General features: G+C 35.2%; 1 protein-coding gene across 2 annotated transcripts in view; it reads left to right on the forward strand.

Annotated features, from left to right (window-relative positions):
* The window catches only part of LOC103067459 (uncharacterized), a 36,468-nt gene extending 12,301 nt beyond the window's left edge, over positions 1-24,167 (forward strand). For both annotated transcript variants that reach the window (XM_007429155.4, XM_025167250.2), the window contains exons 3-12: positions 6,881-6,956; positions 10,144-10,275; positions 12,025-12,148; positions 12,737-12,797; positions 12,881-12,927; positions 14,344-14,419; positions 14,830-14,931; positions 15,502-16,356; positions 20,048-20,143; positions 21,747-24,167. In XM_007429155.4, the coding sequence (XP_007429217.2) occupies positions 6,881-6,956; positions 10,144-10,275; positions 12,025-12,148; positions 12,737-12,797; positions 12,881-12,927; positions 14,344-14,419; positions 14,830-14,931; positions 15,502-16,356; positions 20,048-20,143; positions 21,747-22,059 (1,882 nt within the window). In that variant the 3' untranslated portion in view covers positions 22,060-24,167. The remainder of the gene's footprint in view (positions 1-6,880; positions 6,957-10,143; positions 10,276-12,024; positions 12,149-12,736; positions 12,798-12,880; positions 12,928-14,343; positions 14,420-14,829; positions 14,932-15,501; positions 16,357-20,047; positions 20,144-21,746) is intronic.
* The last annotated feature ends 894 nt before the right edge of the window (positions 24,168-25,061 follow it).

The raw sequence follows: 25,061 nt of genomic DNA on the forward strand, positions 1-25,061 counted from the left end.
TTCAGCCCCTGTAACCTCCACTGGCCTTGCCTCAAGGCTGGAGTCCAACACAGAGCAAATCCAAGCAATTTTATCTGCTAGATGCTCCGCATGTTCCTCACAGCCACTCCGTAAGTGGATCCCAGAATTACTCCCTCCAAGGAGGGTCCAGGTCACCCGAAACAGGGCCGCTGGACAGCTATCTGTGGATGCAATAAGGGCAGAGAAATGATTACATTTTGCTGCCCTTACCACCATGAGGTAGGCTCTAATAGCGGCTCTAGCTTGTGTTTGATTGTCTTTGCTCTTTGTCATTCACCAGCAGCCCTCTAGGCATTTCTTCACCCTGTTCAACTCCCTTAGCTCATTCGTAAACCATGAGCTGGCAAAGTTACTGCACTGTGAAGACGAGTGAATTTATGAGTCATGATATTGGGGCAGGTAGGACTAGCAGTTCAAATCATGATTTGGGTTGCCTTCACATACTTGAGAATTATTGCTATTGTAACCATCCACATTTTGGCTTTCTTCCCTTTTGTTACTATGATGCTGTTAATTTGGATTCAGGTTCAATAGATGGCTGGCTATATGTGTAGATATCGGTTAAAAAATGCACCTATTGAAAATAAAAATTTAAATAACGTTTCAAATGATCTGACATTGTTACAGTATATGAGGTGAACTACCTTTGTTTTGTTGCCATTGTATATAAACAACCACACATAGAATCAAGTACATGCACATTTCTCCAGACCATCCCTCAGTCCTTGAACTTATCTAGGCTTTCTTTTTGTAAAATAAATGATGACATGGTATAATATGTCATGTGTTGTTCATCTGAGGTTGTATTTACCTACTTTTTGAGAACTGCTAAGGACTGGATGATTTTATTATGTCCTGATATGTAAAACCATAGAACTCAAAGAGAGTGTGCTTTCTTTTTCACACAACTGTAGTTATACAGTAACAGGAAGATAACAAAGCAAAATTGTGAATCCTGTTTTATTTTTTAAGAAATAGAAAATTTCACATTCTTTTTTTTTCAGATACTGCTGACAAAATATGTCTTCAGTGATTTTTCTGGAAAATAGCAAACTCATTTTTGAATACATCTATAGCAACAGGGCTAAACCCATAGGATAAAAACTTAGAGGACTCAGCCTTCTTCTCACAGAAGCCCTCTGGGTCTACATACCCTAGCTCTGCCTCCTGTCATGGTATGTGGCTTCATAGTTCCTGCTGCCACCAGAAAGGGAGGACCTCTAGGGAGGGCCTCAATTAGCTCCTCCCCACCCCCCCACCCACCCCAGTATGAGAGAGACATAGGGATCCCCTGTCCTTTGTTTCTCTCTGGCAATTTAAAAGGAAAGAAATGAGGGAAAAATAAATTCTATAGTACCGCTTCCTGGTCCTGTAGCCGTGATGTGATTAGGAGAATCGAGCTCGTTTGTTCCCTCTTTTTCTGGGAGAATGTCACAAAAATTTTTTAAAAAATCAAACTTTATTTTTAAAGTATTTTTTTAAAAACACAATAGTGGAAGAGATAAAAATTTTAAAATTACAGACTACATTTTAAATGAATCTCCAACAGAAAAATATACAGGAAAATATAAGATTGGACAAACCACAAGATGACACAGGTTTGTTCCTATTTAGAGACAGCTTTGATGTAAAGTGTTTCCAAGTTGCATAAAAATCTACAATAATGAGCTTGTATAGTGATATTAGATACCAGAGACAATAAAGTTTAAGTAGCAACACACTTTCAAAAGAAAAAAGTAATCTGTAACTTTTCTAGCTAAACTTCTATTCCTTAGAAGCAAATAGATTCTGGTTTGCTTCCCTGACTTTTCCAGGTTCATGCAGTTTACAACCTGGAACCAGAAACAGGAGAGTGGCGTTTCTTTACCTCATATCAGTACCCAACTTCTGCTTTTCTGTTACAGAGATAAAAACTTCTGTCTTTCTAGCAAGGGGAGGGACTAGAGAGATAATGCCTTTTGCGGTGTGCTCATGATCATGCCTAAAAGAAGATATTGTTTGAAAATGTCATCTGCCTGGCATGCAGCTGACAATTTGGAGAGTTGTGAAAGCATACTGGCTTCACAACAGCATTTGAACAAAGTGGCTCCCATGTCCTTATTTCTATTATATTTTCTGCATTAATGCCTTCCCAAAATTGAAAATATCTACATTAAGATGTATGTTGTCTACCATGCAAAAAAGGATATACACAGTTGCTGCTTATGGTTAGGAATGGTTGCAAAATTTGGAAAATGTATTGTGCCTAGTCCCCTGTCCTATAACCTATTCATGAACTATTGGTGGGCAATATTATTTGAAATGCTTCTGATAATGTTTAGATGAGAAAAAGCCAGCAAAGGAACCCAGATTAGCCCTGATCCCAATAAATGCTATTGAAAGACAAGCAATAAATCCCTTGAGGAGAGGATTCATGCATGATGACATTTCACTGTCACCCATCTATATGTCTCGCTACCCTGTGTAATGCATGTGTAATGATGAACTCAAGACATTCTGTTGATACCATTCTTTCAATTTTCAAGTAGCCTTTGTGATCATTCTTCCTCTGCTTTACCAGCACTGATAGCCTATATCATTCTTCAAGATCTCTGGAGAGTGCCAGGCTGTGAATGTTAACTTCTATAATACCCAACCAACATTTGAAATCTAGTACACCTGCAGGACACCGGGTCGGGCAATTGTAATTCAATGAGAGAAACATGAAAGTATGAACAAAAAAGTATACATAAAGCTAAAAATCTCTTAACATATACAGATATCCTTTGTATATCAAGAAATAACCAAGTTAATAAACTCAACGTAAAGGAGGGGGACTGTACAAGAAAAGCTTCAAATAGCTTGATCTCTTGCAATCTACAATCTTAAGCTCTTACAATACTATTCTTACCCTAGACAATTTAGTTCTTCATGATGCTCAATACCTAGAATTTAGAAGATGATTTTTTTTTATTCAACATTATATATTTTTAAGTATTCTACTTTGGATCAATGCTATAATGATGAAAAACAAATTAGTCCTTTAAATTTAATAAACAGAGTACCATGTTGTCTCCCTGTACATTTTTAACTTCATATCTTATTATTTATTTGCATTATTTTTTGTATTGATTGGAGGATAAAATAATTGCAAAGCTTGGGCAACTATAAGTGAGTAATGTACTCCATCTTTATAAATATTCTTGCCCAAATATAAAAATACATAATATGATTAAAACTTGTAAAATACATTACATTTTTAATAATTCATATCGTTTCAGATATATATTATTGCTCTTCAGCAATCTAAATTAAGTGATACATCAGCCACTCAGTAACTTTGACTCACTAAACTATGTTGTTATGAGATTATTATGGATCTACTACTAAATATTTTCCTGATAAAACTACTTTAACTGAAGTAGGGTGGAAAATATTTGGCACTGACTGGAAGCACAGTCTTTCTGCAGTTCACTCTAGGGACATATGAGGCACAGTAAGATTTGCACAAAGGACAGTGTCTAAATAGGATGTCTAAAGGCCCTGAGAATGGCTAGGGATAATTTTTAAAACTGTATCTTACTTACTATAATCTTATGTTCTATTTTCCAGTACTCGATTAGATGTCAGTTTAAAGTCAAAACAATATCAATGGATACTGGATTTTTTAAAATACTGCCCATTATTATTTAGCAAGGTACAGTAGTTAATTGACTTGCTTCCCTTTTCTTTTTAAATAACCATCCATTTGGGTTATTACAATGCATTTTAAATTAGTCTGCCTTTGGAAATAATACAGAAATTTCAGTTACTCCAATATAGGGCTATAAAATTGTTATCTTGGACTGGTACAGAATGATTCAATACATCAATGTTTCATCATCCCCAGTCTGTTTCTGGACCCAGTTAAACATTCTGGTTAAAGGTTTGGAACCAAGTTACCCAAAGAATCACCTCCTTTCACATGTTTATCTAATAAGACAGTATGAAGTTCACTAGGACCTTTGACGTCTCTATTCAGTGGGCCTCTTTCCTTTTTTCTTCCCTTATTTTGCCAGTCTCAGATACAGTAATCAGAGGCGGACAAAAGCCAGTCTAAGTAGCATGCTCTGTTGGTGGGGCTACCACTTTAATTTTTTGACAGAGCCTCTCAGGCCCTGATACAACCGTACTAAATTTGTGTTGGATCCCAGAGCCAAAAAAAGCTGAATTAAAATTGTTTTACTGCCCCCCAAAGCTACAGCAGTACATCTTTGCATTGATGGCATCCCAGCTGAGGAATGACTTCTGCAGGTAGGTTTACTTGTGATGCCAAGTTTGAAGCAACCTTTCAATTTAAAATCAGTTTTAAAAAAATGTTGTTTAAGGAGAGTTCCACCCTTGCTGGATTTTATCAACTGCTACCAGAGTCTAGCTTATTTTTTTTTCTTTTTCTCTTTTTAAACTGCTAGGTTTACTGGGCAGCATATAAACATCCTCATAATTAATAAAAAGAATAAGCTTTTTGAAAACAAACCATCTGTAATTAGATGAATTAGTTGCTTTTGATAAAAGCAACATTTATGAAGCCTGAAAACCTGCTTAGATGGGCTGGTTCCACCTCATCCACAGGGGTTAGTGGAAGCATGTCTGAAGAAGAGGGAAGCAAGCAGACACTACTATTGAAACGGGCTTAGCTGTTTCCTCCTCCCAGGGCCATTAGTATCAAGATTCCTATGGGAAAGTCCTCTGAAAAGATGGAAGAAGACTTCTTAGATCCATGAAGCATCCCAGATACTTGCTCAGCTGAACTCTTTCTTGCCCCACCTCCCACCATTATCATCAAATGTCCTAGAAATGTCATTTTTAAATATTTGCATTGTATTTTCATTTACAGACATGTTCATATTGATTGTAGGTCACATTGAGAAGATTCTTATTCCAAAATGCAGGATATAAATAATGTAATACATAATAGATAATTATAATTATTTCGGGTATATTTGGTACTTAGTATCTAAATCTAATGAATTAAAATATATTGATTACAAAAAGGATGGACAAACTGAGACTGTTCATGAAAACTTTCATATAAATTGATTAGCTCATAAGCCCACAGTCCTTCATTCTAGCCATAACTAGTAGAGTTTATATTCACTCTAATCATGTTAATAGTAATTGCATCATCATTGAGTTGTGTGGATTTACAGTTCCCAGACAGATTGGTGCTTTTTTTTTAATGCTTCACTTTTTGTGGTATGTGTGGGTGTCTATGTGTGACATGGCAGGATTTCCATATATTACAGTCCTGACAAAAAACATTATACATTATATTAGTTTGTGGCTGCTGCATAAGATCTCAGTTTGCAATAAACATGTTAGGACAGAATGACTCTTCATTTGATAATATAAATACATGTTTTAATATGCTTCTAATGGATTAATATAACTTCTTTCACTTTTAAATTATATACTATAATTTAATTATGTAATATAGTTTAGGATTTGTCAGAAGATCATCTTTTGAGGAAAAAGGTTTTTATTATGTGTAATATATGAAATAACTTCTGCAAATCATTCTGTATTTCCTCAGGTTTAATTTAAATAAAGAAATGTATGATCTCATGTATGGTGTTACAGTATGCCAATGCATTTCTTAGCATTTATTTAAAATAAGGAGCATCTCCATTCTTTTGAACCAGTGCTAACAAATGCATGCAGATTATACTAAAATTCCACTCCTGGAATATGTTTGTTTTCATTGCCTTTGTCTCCATAAAAGACAAAAGAAATGTGAAATCTGTAAATGTAAATACCACATTCTAATTTTGTAAATTAAGTGTGTGTGTGTGTGTGTGTGTGTGTGTGTGTGTAGGCTGAGACCACACTTGGCTGAGGAAAACATTTCATAAAATAGGTGGACAGAGTGTAGAAGTTGGTGAGACTAGACGCAAATCCATTTTCTTTAATTTCACTTAAATTTAATACGATTCTTCCTCATATTTCCCTGGTTTGCCATATTAAAAAATCGCAGTTGTCAGAATTCTTGGAGGGGCTCTGGGAACATTATCCAAGATTTGGGAGGGCTGCTTGTAGCCCTGGGTCTCAGATTGTACATCTCTGTTGTAAATCAAGCAATAAATTAAGGACACAACTACTGTACTCTAAATGCAGCTGAAATCAGTGGAGGTTAGAAGTGTTTACTTTGGTTGGATCATGTGCTAAGATTTCATTAGATCCTGTGCATTTTCCTACTTACAATGATAAATAGACCATACACCTATGCTTATCGGTTCAAAAGGCTGCTGTATGAACCCCACTAGTTTACACCACAGTTCCATTGTTTGAGGGAAAAAAACTGTCCAGTTGGGGGGCAGTGTTTGTTTCTTTTGCATTACTGCCATTTTCTGAAAACATAAGACCTTAATATGCTACAGGAGTTGGGAATTGCCATTTGGAATGAAAACTCCTGCAGCCCAACATAATAGCAGTGATTGATGATGATGGTGATGATGATGATGATGATGATGATGATGATTTATTAAACTTCTTTTGCATACTTGCAAAGAGTATGAAAAAGAGTTTGCGTATAAGGCTCCAGAAGCTTGGTAACATTGGGCTGAGAAATGCATGCAGAAGATTTAAAAAATAATCCATTTTAGCAAAAACAGTCATTTTGATTGGGAACTTAAGAGGTGGATGAACCCAGCCTCCAATTCAGTATAGCTTTTCTAGATTCAGACCCCAAGTTGTTTTCCCATGAGTGATTGGTGCAGTAATGGAAAGGTGGACACCATGTGTCCCAGTTGCTGCATTAGGGCACTAATGTTTTCTATAACATATTGTAGTTGTAATATTTTTTAGCATTTCTATATTTAAATGTAACTTTTCTTTTTAATAGATGGAGGAACGTTTCACCAGTTGGACAACCTATACCGGGAACTCGATTCATTGCTTTTAAAGTACCTTTAAAAGGGGTATGTATAAAACTTTATTTCTATGAAGTTATGTTAACTACAAAAGGAAATTAGTAAAGTGAGATTCATTTTATATAATCAGTGTTTGACTGTAAGTCAAATACAACAGATTCTGTTCTAAAGAGGTGTTTCAGAGTGTACTGGCCCAAAATGTAGCACCTTTGCAGTTAAGTTTGAACCTCTGCACACCTTCCTTTCAGAGGATAACAGTATTTAACGTACTATCAAATAAAACCAATAGCATAGATGTCATGCAATCCATCTGTCATCAGTGCTACCATCACCACTGTACTACGGAGTATTTCAAAGTCTGTGTTGGCTTTAATGAGGGAAATGTACCTTCCCTCAGTTGCTTTTTAAAAAATTTAATAAACTGACAGGAACAGAACATACGTGAGTACATGCATTTTATGCATGCTTTAATTCCATCACATGCCACTCTTTATCACATTCATCAGCTAACCTTCAACTCCATATTCACACAAAACCTTACATAGTTCAAGCCTTTTCATTTTATCATGTGATTTCTCTAAATCAGCAAAGATTGATCCATTCTCTCCCAAATGTGGACATTTCTCAATGATGTTCTGAAGAGCAAAAATTGGTCTATGCACGCTGTTTGGCACAAAGCTACACTTTACTCCCCAGTTTTACTCATTTTCACCTCCTATACCCTACCAATCAGAATTCTCTGAAAGTCACACTTAACAAACTAATCCTTCTGTAGGTTTTGCAAGAAAATCAACATTTCTTCAGTTATACCATCTACACTTGTAGTCTTAGAAATCTTCAGTATTCTCACACTATTTATGACTTTCTTTACATTTATTTTTTTCTTGGACACTTAATATTTATAGCATTTGTTTTAGTTCCGCTCTTCAACTTATCATTATATTTCCCACGAAGATCTCTGAAATATTTCTTCCAGCTGAAATATTCCTTCTCTCACTGTAATTTAATCCCAGTTCATCAGTTTTATTTTTAATTCTATTCCCTGTGTTGGAGGCAGTTGGCTTAGCCCTCCTTTCATTTCTAGAACAATGTTTTATTTCCATCAAAATCGCCATGCAATTTCTCCCATCTTTTAATTTTAACAATTTCTTTTTCTCTCGGACTACAGGCTTACAGCTATCTTTTTTTCTATACTGTATATACATTATCCAGTATATTTTGTAGTAATCATTATATGCATTTTTCCTCCACTATCCCATAGCATCAGTTACATAATTCTCTTCATTCTGTTCCAAGCAGAATCATCTGCTTTCATTACATTTACTTGTCATTTAATCTGTTGTTGGTTTATCTTCTAATAGCTCTTCACAGAGGACTCATATTTGCTCTCCCAGTAGTCATAGTTTTACTCAAGTTTCTTTCACTTCTTTCTTTTTCTTCCATGTCTTTTTTCTGCAAGATTCACTCTTGGCATTAGCAAAAGATTGTTCCATATTCAGAATTTCTCATCACTGATGTTTCCTTCACTGATTCTATCAGCCTGTCATCAAAATCAATTCAGTCAAAATTTTAGATTATGTTCATTCCTTTACCATGTGTACCCACGAATGTTCTTGTGCTTAAGTGACATATTCAAAACAGATCATCTTTAAGCAAGACACTCACCACTTGCTATTCTCATTGAGTCTTAAGTCTCTGAATGGCCCAATCAAGTTTTCTATAGTCTCTTGTCTTGTTCTCATCCATCTTTAATGTCATCTAGCACTTTTCCTTTGATCAAATTCATTCAGAATATTGCACAAAATTTCCCAAAATTCATCCCCCAGTTCTCCCATTATTGTCATTCCCTGAAACATAACATGCAACTGTCACCAAGCTGTCACCATACAATGGATTTCTACTTTCATATACACCCACAGCAACCTAGATGGCATCAGTTCATATTTTTTACATAATTATAACCCTTTCATTAATCTTTAAACCTGTAGTTTCACTTTCCTGCATGTATTTGTCAACTTCACTATACAAAATCAAGCCACCTTTATTCAGCTCTTACTACATTCTTCCCCATTTTACTTTCACAGACATATATTCATTGTTCTTTTATTTTATTTCATTTAATTTGTGTGTGTGTGTGTGTATGTATGTATGTGTGTATGTGTATGTGTATGTATGTGTATATATATATATATATATATATATATATATATATATATACATACATACATACATACATACATACATACATACTTTGAGAGCCAGTTTGGTGTAGTGGTTAAGGCATCAGGCTAGAAACTGGGAAACTGTGAGTTCTAGTCCCGCCTAGGCTCAAAGCCAGCTGGGTAACCTTGGGCCAGTGACTTTCTCTCAGCCCTAGGAAGGGGGTAATGGCAAACCACTTCTGAAAAACATTGCCAAGAAAACTGCAGGGACTTGTCCAGGCAGTCTCCAAAAATCAGACACAATTGAACAGATAAAAAAAAAATGCTTTATATTTACTCCTCTTACATTTTTATTAATATAACAACCATGTATGACTAGTTTGCTTGCTTATTAAAGCTGATGAAAAGGTTCATATATGAGTTAATTTGAAAACATAATAGGTGAAGCAGACTTTTTTTTTTTTTAATTTGGGTAGCACTGTTCCTAATTCTAGTATGGATGACGTTCCTCAGAAATGGAAGAATGGGTATTTCTGTTTGTTGTATATTATCTGATAAATGGTAATCTTGCCTAAGAATATACGAAGTTATATATTGTGAAATGTACTTCAAAAAGATGGAAATGTAAAGATAAAAGATGTTTACTTCACAATTACCTACTCCACCTAGACACTGCTCTGCTTCTCTGTAGAACAACAGGTAACTTCACTTATTCATGCTTAGAGCAACATCTTGGCATTGGATGAATGCATTCAGGCTATATGCATTTGTTCAGCATGGGGCAGTCAAATATGAAATTTGATTATTATTATCTCTATCTCAGCCTGTAGTAAAATAATAAAGAAAAACATACAGCTAGAGTAAAAAAAGAACAACTTCAGTCCCTAAAGGTGCTACTAGCTGTACTATTTATTTTTAAATAAATAATTTATTTGCTTAGAAACCACTTAATAGTTTTGAATGCTTGTGTTTTGTTTTCAATTTAACTGTTTCTTTTTAATTCAATGAATCAGATTTTTCTGTATGCATAAAAATATCTTTCCATATTTACTTTCTTTTTTCTTCCATCCTAGGCAATCAATCATCGACTTACCCCAACTCAAAAGTTTACACCAAAAGATCTGATTGCTGCCGTGAAAGCTCTCAACATGGAGCTTGGTTTAATTATTGATTTAACTTATACAACAAGATATTACGATGTTAAGGTAATAGTACATCAGTACTTGCTGGGGGTGGGGAGGGGAAATCAGCCCATTTTTTTTAATGCTGATTTAGAAATAGGCCAAGTTGTCATGGGATTTTCAGTCTTCAACATCAGAGGAACTGTTCCATAATAAAGTGAACAGAAGTGAACCTGCCCATCTGGTCCATTCATCAAGAGAGGCCCCGCTGAAAGTTCATGGGCCATGAGGGAGACAGTAGGTTTTCTCTGTAGCAGTCCCAATTTTATGGAATAGTCTTCCCCAAGAAGTATGCGCAGCACCCACCTTGCTGCAGTTCTGTAGACCAGTTACAACCATTTTATTTCCAAGTGCTTTTGGGCCCACGTGACTGACTCTGGATGCTGATCTTGGTTTATATTAATTTTTACTTCTGATATTGATATGGATTTAGCTATTTATTACTATGTTATTCTGTTTATTTGATGTTGTAAACTGCCCAAAGTCCTTTCAGTCTGAGGTGGGTTATAAGCAATGTAGAAAGAAAAGAAAGATTAAAAGGAAGAGAGGAAGGGATTCTATTATGCTAGTTAATGGTGCCATGCCATCAGTGTTCATGATGCTTTACAAAGTATGATAAGATACATCTTTTCTTGAGAGCTCAGACTTTAGTATTTAACAGTAAAGTCTAACAAGAGAAAGATAAATGCATGTAGGATTGCAGAATGAAAAATATTATAATGTTAGATTGAGGTATGCAGAACTGGAAGTACAGTACCCTAGAGAGAACTGCACGTCACTACACTTTGTGTCACCTAACTTCCTTCATGTAAGAAGCTGGAAAAAGTATAGATTGAAGCACAAATCACAGAGAAGAAAGTGACCAGTACTTCAGAAACTTGTTTGTGAACAACAAAGGCCATACTGTATATGCTTCTATTGTGAATATGGCAGTATCTTTTGAGTGCATACATTTGCATCTACCATAAGGAATCGTTCTCAAATCCTAGATCTTCTAATATACTAATACTTTACTATGCATTCTGAAGAGCTAACATCTTAAAATGTATTTCACTCTTTCTAAATGAAAACATTTTTCATAGTTCCTTTGCAATGGGACATTAGAATTATGAGTTTGGTTACTTTAGTGGAATATTAATTGACAGGGAGATTGGCAGCACAACCTATACATGGCTACTCTGAAATTAGTCCCACTGAATTCAGTAGAATTTACTCCTAGATAAGATAGTGTAGAAGTGGATCCTTCACAAAGGTTTATCCAAAAGATTTATTGATTTTAAATCAAACGATCATTGCAGCCATCCCTTCCAATTGTCATGGCAGCACTCGTACAATGAAATATCACAAGATGTTACTACTGAAAGAAATACTAATAATATGTTCAAGTGACACCAGAGCATGATCACGATGACACTTTAAAAACCAATAAACTAGCCATGCTGCTACATGTCATACAACAATTTGGCTTTATTCAAAGGTGATCTCACTATCAAAATTCCTATTAAATCCTGGGCAAAAAATATTGCAGCGTAGTGAGAAAGAAAAATGACATAGATTTCCATCCCTGCAGTTACATTCAGTTTCTGAGTTTGGATGTCAACTTGCACAAGCACAAGTTGTGGTGCAACACACTTTGGTAGGATTATTCACTTAATACAACTATGCCCTTAATTTCTAAAAAATGAATATTAAAATACTCATTGAATCTTAAAGATATATAGGAATTGAATTACTGATATTAACTATAGTGTTTGTTCATCTTTTCATTGCTAGGATTTGCCCAAAAGTATGGAGTATAAGAAACTTTTTACTGTGGGTCTTGAAGTCCCAGATGATCCTACTATTCTACAGTTCAAAAAATGGGTCAGAAAATTCCTATGGGAAAATGCAGACAATGGTAAATAACAGCCTTTATAATTTCATACAAGGCAGCCAGAGCAATTGTAAGTTGGGCAGACCAGTTGTGCATTGCTTTAGATTCCAGGCATCATGTAGGAATAATTACCCTTATATATCCATATTTTCCTAATTCAGAAACATCAAAATGTAGCCTGTGGTAAGTTTCTACACAGAGTAGGTGAACTGGGAATGGAGCATCTTGCACCCAAGCCTGGTTATAAAAGAGTACTACTTTCCACCTGATATGCTGCATGCAGACTAGCAAAGCTGTTGTCTCTGGTGTCAACTTTAACAGCATAAAACACCTGTTAACCAAAGAAGAGAAATCCGGCTGAAGACTTAGACCACCCCTCTCATAATCTAAGAAGTGATTGGTCCTATCAGTTTTGGCTCTTCTTGATTACACCTAGTGGGAGCCTTGCACATGCAACAAAAGTCACACAACCTGCTCCTGAATTTTCATTCTTTCCAATTCAGAATCAAAGTTTCAGAGAAGTGTAATTGCACTGATTCAATAAAGAGCAATATTTTTTTAAAAAAACTTTTTATTATGCATCGCTTAATTTTCATTTTGCTTTTCCCATAGAGAAACTCATTGGAGTACATTGTACTAATGGAATTAATAGAACAGGTTACCTGATATGCAGGTAAGTATCACAGCAAACATTAAATTATTAGTTTCACTATAAGGATAGTTTGGTAATCCATAACTGTATTTATGTTCCTTTAGATATCTTATTGATGTTGAAGGTTGGGATCCAGAAACAGCAATCCAAGGTATTTGCATACCATTTTAATAGAATCCCAGTTTATGCAATATTGCTTGCTTAAATGAGCTGCTCTAACTGAGATCCAGAAGACCACCTCCCAAAATATCACATGTGAACTGAGGAGTTTTCTCCCCGGTCTTCCCTCTTAGGCTCATGACACAAAAAGGTGCTTCATGGAATTCCAGCAGGATTTCCATGCTGGAGATGGAAATGACCTCCCTTTCTATATCTGTACAGAAGCACTTTGCGCTTCTATGAGGAAAGAAGAAATGCTTCATATAATTTCTTTAGATAGTCCAGACCTGATACTGCCTGCAACATTTGTGAAATGTTGATTTTGTGGCATTATCTCCTTGCAAAAATGCCTAGCAAATAAGCAACTTGATAACTACCATGATCTCTATATTCATTGTGTATTGATTGACATGTCAAAGTCATGGTGCTGTGGCTGCCATCTGAGAAATATTCATAGAAATGGATAACTCTCATGACTGCAAAAAAAAAAATGTAATGTAGGACTCCAGTGAGAGGCATTGGCCAACTTTGGATACAATAACAAACCATGCTTTATTTTATAAATACAGACATGTAGGAAGAAAGTTTTCTCTTTCTGGGGTATATGAGGAGGAGATCAAAAGTTACTGTAATTTGGTTCTAGCTTTTAAATGTTTTAATTAATCAAGAATAAGCCACAGTTCCTGGGCATGGATAGGAAGAGGAATCTGGTTAATTCAAAAGCAAAAGTAAGAAATGTCAGCCCCCTTTTGCATATAATAGAATATTGTTGACTTTATACTCTGATTTTTGGATTTCTACAGTAAGCTGATTGGCCACTGTGGGAAGCAGAATGCTAGACTAGAAAAAAATGCTTACCATGATCAAACAGGGGCATACCTTTGTTTTTAGGAGAGCATAAGAAACTGAAGTTCATACAGGAATTTTTTGTAATAATCAAGAATTCCTATTGCATTTGACAGAAAATTGTATATATAAATACAGTTGCAAGCCACTGCAGATGCTATGATAACATAACCTTGTTCAAGGTGGGAATATATTCTTCTGTCTGATACCATTTCTACTTACTGGGGCCATTAAATGAGAACTTTGGTTAAGTTTAGTAAACAATATTAAGTACAAGCTTTACTATACTTGAGTGATAAAAAATAGTTTGTGAGAGGAGGAGCTGCATAGAGTCTTGGTCCTAATTTGCTAACCACAGCTGACAGGAGCAAGTTTATATCAGAGCCATCCTGTTGCAGCTGTGGTTTCGAAAGGGTAATTTCTAGTATCGGCATGATATCAAAATTACAAAAGCAGAAGTCAGATTCTAGAATTATGTGTTATTATTGAACTTTCCTCAACAGCTTGTTCATTTGTCACAAAGCACTGTTTCACATCACTAATGTTCTTGCAATCTGTTTAGCTTTTGGAGAAGCACGTGGTCACCATATGGATGGTAATATATATCTGACAGATCTTAAAACTCAGCCAATGAGAAGGTGAGTCAAGTCCTATTCTTGTTCACTGTTGAGTACATTCCATTTCTGTTCTGACACATTTTAAATAAGTGCAGTGTTTATTTTTTTCTGAGCTTGATCACAAAAGGCAGAATAATTATTGCCTTTTTCAAAATTTTAAAATATACAGCCTGATAAAGTAGGAAATAAAAAGTGAAGCCTAACAGATTTAGATATTTGATATCTAACCTCAATAATTTGCTCACAAGAGTACAGCCATTACAGGAAGAAACTACAGAAAAGTATCATAATAATCAGCAGAATTAAGCTATAAATCCAGCTGGGAACTTCTCCTTTCTTTCACTGCAGTTAGTGTAATTACATTACTTTGTGTTTTTTTTTCATTGTAACTTCAAAGAAAATGTGTTATATTCTCTTTTGAAATTCCTTAGCAATCTGGGGATGAATATGTGGGACGCTGATGGAGATATTGTGCCACCGCCAAATGATATAGACGGACATATTGATAGATTTCCAAATGAAGAATTTCCTAGGTAACTGCCAAAAATATATTTGTCTTCATGTGGTAGGAAAAAATATAAGCCAGAATTTATTTTTGTACAAATCTAACTTATATAATTCCACACACTTTGTTCAACCTTGACTTAATAAGAATTCTTTCTGAACGTTCTAAAACTATATTAAAAACGTAGACATCCTCAAGATTTCTTTCATTTCTTTTCACATTGCTATTAGCAGTACAGAAGAACTGTAAGCAGGGATATGGGTCAAGGGTAAGAAACTTCATTGCTCCATTTTTGCAGTTTCCTTTTGGTTAGCTGGAAGCAATCCTGACAGCTCACCAGTCTTCTCACTGTCCCAACCTCAGCAGGAAAGTTAGGATTCCATAGCCAACTTCAAATGCTTTGCAGGGGAGTAGAAATTATGTCCTATACATAAGTGTATGCTCATGTACCATATGGGTCAGAGATGATGTTCCTTAAGGGCAAATTGGATTCTAAAATATTTTAACAAATTTACATTTACCCTTTTATAGCGTGTTTTTGTTAATGTATATTAACACTTGATTTTCTCAAGAAAGAATACTTAAATTTTCCTAACAGGCCTGGTAAAAGATTAAGAGTTTATGATGATGGCCACAATGACTTACCAGAACAGATCCGATTGAGAGAGTTTGATTTTATTAACAAGGGTCCTGGGCAACGTCGAAAACCGTATCACAATCACCAGTTTCAAGATGACATGCAGCCACTGCCACAAATGAGACAAAGGCATTTCCCTGAGCACCAGTTTCATGATGACTACCAAGAAGAAATGCAGATTAAAGATTTAAACTTTCCTACAAGAGGACCAGCACACAGATTTCAACCTTTTCAAGACCGCCAGCTTGGTGATGACTTTCCAGGAAACGTATCAGCTGCAGACATTGTTAGTGTGGGCCATAGTCAGAAGCATAGACATTTTCCTGACACTCCTTGTTATAATCATAGACAGATAGATACCCAGCTCAGTAGAGGCCGAGGACAAAGACAAAGACCATTTTACAATCGACAGTCTAGTGATGATTTTCAGTCATCTGTGCAGGACAAAAATCAGTTGTTCCTCAATAAGAGACCTGTGGAAAGAATGAGACTGTTTCAGAACTGCACTGTTCATGATGATGTCCAGCCACCAGTAGGAGATTTTGAGTATGTTAGTAGGGGGCAAGGACAAAGAATGGTACCTTTCCTTGACCAGCAGCATCACAGTGAATTACGAAGAAAAATGCCATTTGAAGATTTTGATGATGAAGATTCTGAAAGAAGAAGTAGACCATTCCATGATAACCAATCATACTGTGATTTTAGTGAGAAGTCACAGATGAAAGATTTCCAAAACAGGGGACCTGAACAAAGGTTGAATTCTTTTAATGACCATTCATCTCATGTTAATGAACCATATGAGGAATATTCTGAAAGGTGAGAAGAATTACTTATTAGCTTCAATAATATTACATTATTTGTTCTTTTTTTTCTTTTACAGCCAGTTATTAACTAACAAAAGTGAAGATCATACGAATCAGTAAAACAGATAGCATTCCCTTTTAATTTGCAACTAATAGGTTTGAATTACATGTTATGCAGAACCAGATGCAGACAACGATATTTTTTATGCATTTCCATAAATCCATTCATAGTAGCCAGTTAACCTTTTGACATATGGTTATATTCAGGGAAATGGAAACCATGGCATATACTGTAGATACTTGCAACTTAGAATGGCAGAGTAAATGTAAATATTGTGAATTTACAAATTAAATGACAGAAAGAAAAATACTGTATACATGTTGGGTATCTGTGAATGGGTGGGAATGAGACAGCAGAATACAGAAATAATGACTGGTCTTTTTGGAGACCCAAGAATTAACAAGAATGGTGGTTGTTAGTATCTGTTTTGATAAATATCTCTTTGCTCTGAATACTTAAGCACAAGTCTGTTCATATATACACATAAAAAAGGAATGAATATAATTGAAAAGCATGCCTGATTTGATTATGGTGAAAGTTTAACAATGAAAGATATGGAGGGGTTCTGAATGTGGGAGAGACCGTTAGAAGGTAGGGTGAAGAATGACTTTTGGGGAAAATGGATGTGAAAGAACAAGGAAAAATGAAACAAACTAGAATGGAGTAGAACAACTATAGAAAGAGAACGTATGAGTCCTGTATTTTAAAATAAATTGTATGTGAAAGAATTATTACTGCAAGAGTGATGAAAATATTGTTTAATGTATGTATAGAGAAAAAGATAGTTATAAAGAATGTAATTAAATGCAAAGAAGAACATTTTTGGAAGTGGGTGAAAAAGGCTAAACCAGGAGATTGCACACCAGAGTAGAATTAAAAATAAAAATGATGACATTATTGAGAGAGAAACTGAAGCAAGGGACTATTGGAAGGAGTATTTTAGAGTTTTGTATGAGAACGAGAATGATATCTCAAAAATGAAGTTGAAACTATTGCTATATTAATGTTCAAGAAAAAAGGAATGAAAAGCAAGTTAAAATGCTGTGAGAATACTGCAAACCAGATGGTAGCAAGAAATCAGGAGTCTGGTAGCAATTTTTCTGGCTAACAAATTTTATTAAAAGGCATAAGCTTGTGTGAGCTGCAGCTCACTTCATCAGATGCACGGAGTGGCTAGACTGATGTAGGATTTAGACTGAAGTGAGTTGGAGAGGAAGGGAAGGGAAGGGAAGATTGGTTGGTTATGCAGATGCCAGCTGCACATGAGTCAGATTACAAGTATTTTATCAATTAACAATTGTAATGTGTTAAAAATCCATTGTTGAGACCTTCTGAGATTGCCTGAAACTTTTTGATGTGAGTTCAACAATTTCTCACTTGATGCTGCTGTTAAAAACTCATTTTTCCAAAATTGTCACTTTGAAGTCTGCTACGGAGGGTCCTGGGAGGATGAAAGGTTCTGATAGTCCTGATGTCACATTTGTGTCTATTAATTATTTTGTACAATGTTTGTCTTAATAGAATCCAGAGGAGTATTTTTGGCAGATGATGGGACATGGTATGCATAGGACAGGACAGGACAGGACAGGACAGATGGAGATGGCATAACTGAAGAAATATTAAAATATGAATGTGCTTTGCTTGCGAAACCAAGTGTGCCTGGGAATTGTTTTCATGGAATTATGATTGAAAGAATATTAGAAGTGCAGTCCACAAAACGTGGGAAATATAATGCAGCTTTGTGCCAGATAGGTGTGTGGATCAGTATTTGCAGTCAGCAGGTCATTTAGAAAAGTATGTCAGGATTTCATCCATTAAATAATGCCATTTAATGGGACCATTCTCTGATGCAGCACCTGTCCTCTGAAATAGCATCCTGCCAGAAATTTGAACAATCCCAAGCCTGCTCTCCTTTAAATGAGATCTAAAGTCTTGGCTCTTTTCCCAGGCTTTGGCCAAAGGTGGGATGTGGGCCCCCTGTGTGAAGGGCTTTATATCTGTTCCACTGAGATGCTCATCTTCCTTTTTTGTTATTCTATTGTTCTGTTCTGTTCTGTTCTGTTCTGTTCTGTTCTGTTCTGTTCCTTTGGTTTGAAATTTCTGCACCACCCAGAATCATTGAAGTTCGAGTTACAAAATCTGAATTATTTATAAACAAACAAATAACTAAATAAAATGTAAGAATAAATGGAACGCTTAGCAAAAAGTTCAGCATCAAGCAGAGAGTAAGAAAGGATGTGTTATGTCCCTTTGGTTGTATAATGTATTTGTGGATTTATAAGGAATGCTTGTAGTGATGCAGAGATATACTAGTTGGAATGTATGGGAACTTTTATATGCAGAAAGTGCCTTGTTGTTGAGAGCCTGTATAATTTGCAGCTAATGTTAGGCAGATTGTATGATGCAACAAGAAGTATGTATCTAAAAACTAAGGTATTAAATACCAAGGACATTTTGGAGTGAATGATTGCAAATTATACCTAAATGTTGAAAAAATGCAGGTAGATGCATTTGTAACCCTTGCTAGAATGTTTACTAAAGATAGGGAAATAGATGGAGAAAATTTAAGACATGCAAATACTGGTAGAAAGGTGGTAAGTACTATGTGCTCTTTTATGAAAAATATTTATTGAAAATTGTCTGTAACAGAAGAAACATAAAGGTTGAATGGAATGGGAATAAGTTACTGAAGTTATATGGTAAAATATTAATTGATAGGTTCAGAAATGAATGGTTGCTGAATGGATGTGGATTGACTACAAAACTGAATTACCAGTATGAAAGAAACATATTGAGGTAGTTTGGTCATATAAAGGAAATGAATTGCAAAGCAAATATATGAGAAGAATGAATGAGTCAAGAGGAAGGAAATGATGGAGAAAGTGTGGTTGGATGGAATGAATGAGATATATTTTTAAAAAGGTGTTTAAAGAACAAATGACAATATAGAAAACATAAATATTGTGGAAGCAAGCATAAGTCTAGAGCTAAAATGGTATTGGCATAAATTAGATGTACTAAATTTCCTTTTCATTTCTTATCTCATTTCTTTGCCTTGCAATTTCTTACTTCTCATCTACACTTTGCATAAGATTGGTTATCATGAAAGGGTATGTATATAAAATGTTTGCATGTTATGGAACACAGAAGAATATGACTGATGAAATGAGATACGGTCATGATGAAAATTGCAAACTTTGTTTAAAGTTTCATATGGCTTTTTAAAAGCCAACTAAACTTTGGACTGAATCATCTTCATATTACACAACATTTATTTTATATTACTCTATTAGGTATATAAGTTTGGATCCAGAATTCTGTGCAACAGAATTTCATGGCCAGGATAATACTTAAGGCAGAAAGGGTGGAGTTATATTTTTCTCTGATTCTTCCTCTTATCTGAACCCCAGTATGAGCTCTGTAGAACTAACCATAATAGAAGATAAGGTGACACTGGAGCTAGAGAAGGCCAAGAAATCATGAAAATTAGCACCTCACCTAGCAGGGCATTTTTGTTGGATCCTGGGTTCTTTTATCAATGAACCAGTCCTTTCTGTTACAGAAGGGCAATTAACTATACAGTTTCACACATATTTTTTCTTTATTATATGACTCATTTATCAGTTTATTCTTTTCCTTTCAGAGGCCATTGTTTTCCTTCTCATGAGTACTACACGGAGTCTCACTTACTTCAGAGAGATTATGGCTCTGATAAAGATGATTACAGTAGAACTCGCAGGTAAAATTGTGATTGTCATGGGGTTCATACAAAACATATTACTGTGTTAGTTCACAAATTAAGATTAAGATGTGGCTCCTGGCAAGCCATTCAAAGGCCTAATGCACTCACATCTTGAAAAATTATGTATATTGATGATATAGTATGATCATAACACTGTATATAGCTCTGCTATTTCAACTTTAACAAGAAGACAATCTTTTAAGAACATGATACATCCTTTGAAAGAATTAATTCCAGTTAGGTGACAATCTTAGTTAACATTAATTGTTAAGTTCAGTTTTGATGTATTCTGTAACTTTATCTGAGAGGGCAATATTTTTAGATTTTTTTTATCCCACCTTTATTATTTTTATAAATAACTCAAGACAGCTGACTTACCTAATACTCCTTCCTCCTCCTATTTTCCCCACAACAGCAACCCTGTGAGGTGAGTTGGGCTGAGAGAGAGTGAGAGGCCCAAAGTCATCCAGCCGGCTTTCATACCTAAGGCAGGACTAGAACTCACGGTCACCTGGTTTCTAGCCTGGTGCCTTAACTACAAGACCAAACTGGCTTTTTTATTTTTATTTTTATTTATTTTTATTTTACTTTATTTTGTATTCCCAAAAGTAGTATGATTGGAAGAAATGCATAACCACAGAGCTTGTTTTCATATCTTAACTATGAATTAGAGCATTAGATTCAGGCTTTGCTACAGCTGAAAAGCCTTTTTCTTTGGTCCTATTGGTGTATGTTCTGTAACCTAAATTATCATTCTTATTATTTCTATGGTTGGTTCATAAAGTAAGAAGTTCAGGTTAACTAAGTTCATTGCAAATTAATATAATATATAGCAGGATGAAGTTACAAAATAATACATTTGTGATAATTTATTTAAACAAAATATTTTGATTTTATTTTGATAAATATATTCGCTCTTTTGATCATATGTCGAAGAGGAAGCAAAAAACATGTGCATTGCACATCATAACTCCACATACATTTTAAATTCTAGCAATACAGTCATATTCATATTGGCATATTCATAAGTACTACCTCAGATTCAATGTGGATTAATCTAAGAAAAAAATGTACAGGGGTTGCTGTGAAACACTGCATAGTCTACAGTTCTGTGTGAGTAGATTTAGAGGGTGCTCGTCATGCACAAACTGTCTTCTTCTCATATAAGATGATGAATATTTCATATATATCTTCCATGACTCTCCATGACATGAATGAAGCATGTCCCATATTATTGAAGAGATCAAGAAGATTCCTTCTAGAGAGGATACTGGGCAAATTGAAAACTTTCCACACTTGGGTATCTATCTCATCACATTTTTCAATAAAATAGCTTGAAATTGAAAAGCCAGTGATAAAGAGCTGTCACGGAGAACCTGTAATCAATTTAATTTGGAAAAAAAAAACATTTTCTATCTTTACTCTGAAAGGTTCTTTCCATAGATAATATTCAGGGAAATCAGGTACAGTGTTGTATGTTTGTTGGAATTAGTTATTTGTTGTTTCAGTAAAGTAAAACCTTGTAATGCTTATCTGCCTCTCTGTTACAAATTACTCTGTTCATTATAACATTTGATTAATAATTGTTTTCATATTATAGATCTGATTGCCCTGAAGATTACAGAAAAAGCCATCCTTCAGATGTAATTACCAGAGGAGGAAAAACTAGATTTGCACCATATTCCTCTTACCCAACCCTTCACTCTTCACCTTCACATCATGAACTTAGTTCAGTCTCGTTGCACAGTGGAAGGGAACATCAGTGTGAAATTAAGAGAGAGATGAGCCAGGGAAAAAGATTACCAGTTGTAACGATTGATTATAATTATGGTTTGCCTTTAGACTATACTTCCGAGGAGGAAGATAGAGCTCATTATGATTTACATGCAACAGAACACTACATTTTGAAATGAATTGGATTTGTTTGTGCATGCATTATTTTATCATATTGCTGTATACGGACCAAATTTCTTCTCAAGGTAGAGAACTTCATTATCATTCAGCATTACAAATAGTATTGGTGATTAGTCTAGTTCTCTTTTTTCACATTTAGGTGATACATCCATCGGTTAAATATATATGGAAACAAATGCCTGATTTATGTAAAATAAAACTAGGTTCTCATTCATGAGACTGAACAATCGTAACGACACAAGCCGTTCTCCCTGCTTTCCTCAATTTGAAATGTATAAAGTGTTTCAGACAATATGTAATAAAATAATTGGATTACTGATTTTGGTAGAATGTTACTATAAAATAAAGTAGGATTTGAAAGGAATGAAAAAATATATAAATATAAAAAATAGTTACGGTAATGTGGCTAATTCATTTGATAACAGTCATTTGATTTTTCAATATTTCTTTTGAAAAATATGAATGTAAATATTGTTTCAGAAAGAAACCTGTCAATTAGAAAAAACAATAAACTTCAGGGTTTGTGTTCAATTATCACACCTATCAAGAAGATTTCACTTTTGAGTTTAAGAAATGGGACCAGATAGTTAGGAACCAGCTTGATATATTTGTCCATCCGTCCATCCTTCCCTCCCTGTATTTCATTATATAGCCCACCCCCCAAATGCATCCTCTCACAGCATTCTGAATATATATTTCTGAATTTTCAGGGTTTACATTTCTGTTTTTGTAAACACAGTAAAAATAATGTATTTATCATTTTTATGATTTCTAATTTAGCAGGGAAATAATAGATTGATTAGTTTGTTGGATATATTTTTATTTATTTATTTATTATTAATTTATTATTAAAGGGTGACTCTGGGCAGGTCACAATTAAAATCAAACATCAAAAACAGTAAAAAATATAAACATCTACACTAAATTAGCTAAAAAAGATCATACTAGATAAAAAGACTATATACATAAGAATCTCTATATCACAAAGGGAAGTATCTCAGTATTGCATTTCACACTACAACCACATATGTTTTTCAAAAAGCCAAAGATCTGCCACAGCCCTGCAAATATTCTTTTACGCTAAACGGGCATTGTTTATTCCCCCTGCACTTCAAGTGCATTCAACCTAAGTTTGGGCACAATTATTATTTGGTACTCAGTTGGATCCATATCCTTCCTTTCCCCCTTGGAAAGAGTTCAAACTAAGTTCCTTAAGACCATATTTCAAGCCCCATATTGCGTCTCAAGTGTGATCCTATATCACAAGGCTGGCATCAGTAAGAGCAAATTCAGTGCCTGGATATACATTTTCACATACTGGATTAAACTGTTCTTCTCCCCAGCAGGTCAAACTTCCTGGGTTCTTTCTAATAATTTTGTTTCCTCTTGGGCCAAGGCAATACATTAAAAAATGGAACACTTAAGTTTTTCTTAATTTGAGTGCACATGGTAGGATATCAGCATACAGTAGAGGTAATCAACCAATGACTTAAAGATGTCAATGTTCCCCCCTACAGAAGTATTTCTAAGTAGCCCTTGCTCTCCTTTCAGACCTGCCAGCTACCTGTCAGCCCCATGAGGTAGACCAGACCAAGAAATCAATTCCACAGGAAAGCTAAAACTACTTTTATTGAGAGCAGGTAAAATAATAGAATCTTGCAAGTCTTCTCCTACTTATAGTTCAGTGAATTAGGGAGGTGTCTGTCTGAGCCTCTTCCAGATATTATCTGTCTGTTATGGACCTAAAATATGTTTTGTCATCTTGGCAATGGAGCTGGTATAACTACGTCCAGATCATCTTCTTTACTTTCTACAATATCTAAACCAAATTACTGTCCCCAGACTAAGGAGGACCTTAACACTGGCACCGTTCAGTGCGCTCCCATCAGCAGTTTTAGAGGGGACATACATTCAAATCCAGATGATGCTTATGGAGAGAAGGACAAACCACCAAACGTCTTTTTATTCTGATTGTTTTATGCTGTTATTTGCTGTTAACCCTACATATAACTAAATTCCGTGGTCACTCTGATCACTGATTTTACTTAGAATGCTTGTTTTCAGACTTAATGACTCTGTTTCTTTAAGAGTGACCAAATTTTGTCATGTAAGATGTAAGATATACAGCAGTTTGGTTGTTATGCTTACCTAATTAACAAATTAATATTACTGTAGTTTTATGTATGCAATATGTTTTATAGACTGGTCATTGATCATAATAAAGAATCGTATCTCTCTTACACACACACACACAGCAAAGACAATTACATTGACAAAGGCTACCCTGGTACTTTAAAGTGCCTAGAAAAATGTGAAATACTTGAAAAATTAGAGCTTTGTTCCTAAATATTTTCAGGATTCGTGTCATAGAGTCTGGAGAACAACAAAGCTAAACTCATATTTATCTGAATAGGGTTTAGTTCACCATAAATTCTGAATAAGTAATTTGAATTTATTTCTGCTGAGTTCAAATTAGATGTCAAGTAGCATTTAAAATTATGAGATCCTTATAAGTCGCCCACTAAAATAGTCTAAACATTAAAGAGAGAGAGAAGAGGTGTAGATACACATTTTTTCTTCGGTTTCAGCTTGCCAGTCAGTCATTAGCATGGCATTCATCAGAGGCTCCAACATCAGAACATCCTGGAGTCGAACTGAGAGAGGGACTGGCCCAAAGTCTCCCTGCTGGCGTTCATGTCTAAGGGAGGACCACAATTCACAGTCTCTTGGTTTCCAGCCCAGCCCTTAACTGCTGCACCAAACTGGCTCTCTAATTTGTTAGATTCATATCTCATTTTCAGGGGGTATACATAATGTTCCCCTTCCCATTCTTCCCCCACAAAAACAACCGGAAGGGGTATGTTGGGCTGAGACAAAAGGGCCCATTGTGCTTCCTTGGCTGAGATGGGACTTGATCCTGGGTCTCCCTACTCCATCACTGCTCTCCTATTATAGCTTAGTATGGTCTGTGGCCCCATTGCCTCAGATTCAGAAAAGTGGC

Source organism: Python bivittatus, unplaced genomic scaffold (assembly GCF_059951505.1).
Source record: "Python bivittatus isolate LINGU-HERP-01145 unplaced genomic scaffold, Pbiv_v1 ctg000780_np1212, whole genome shotgun sequence".
Lineage (NCBI taxonomy): Eukaryota > Metazoa > Chordata > Lepidosauria > Squamata > Pythonidae > Python > Python bivittatus.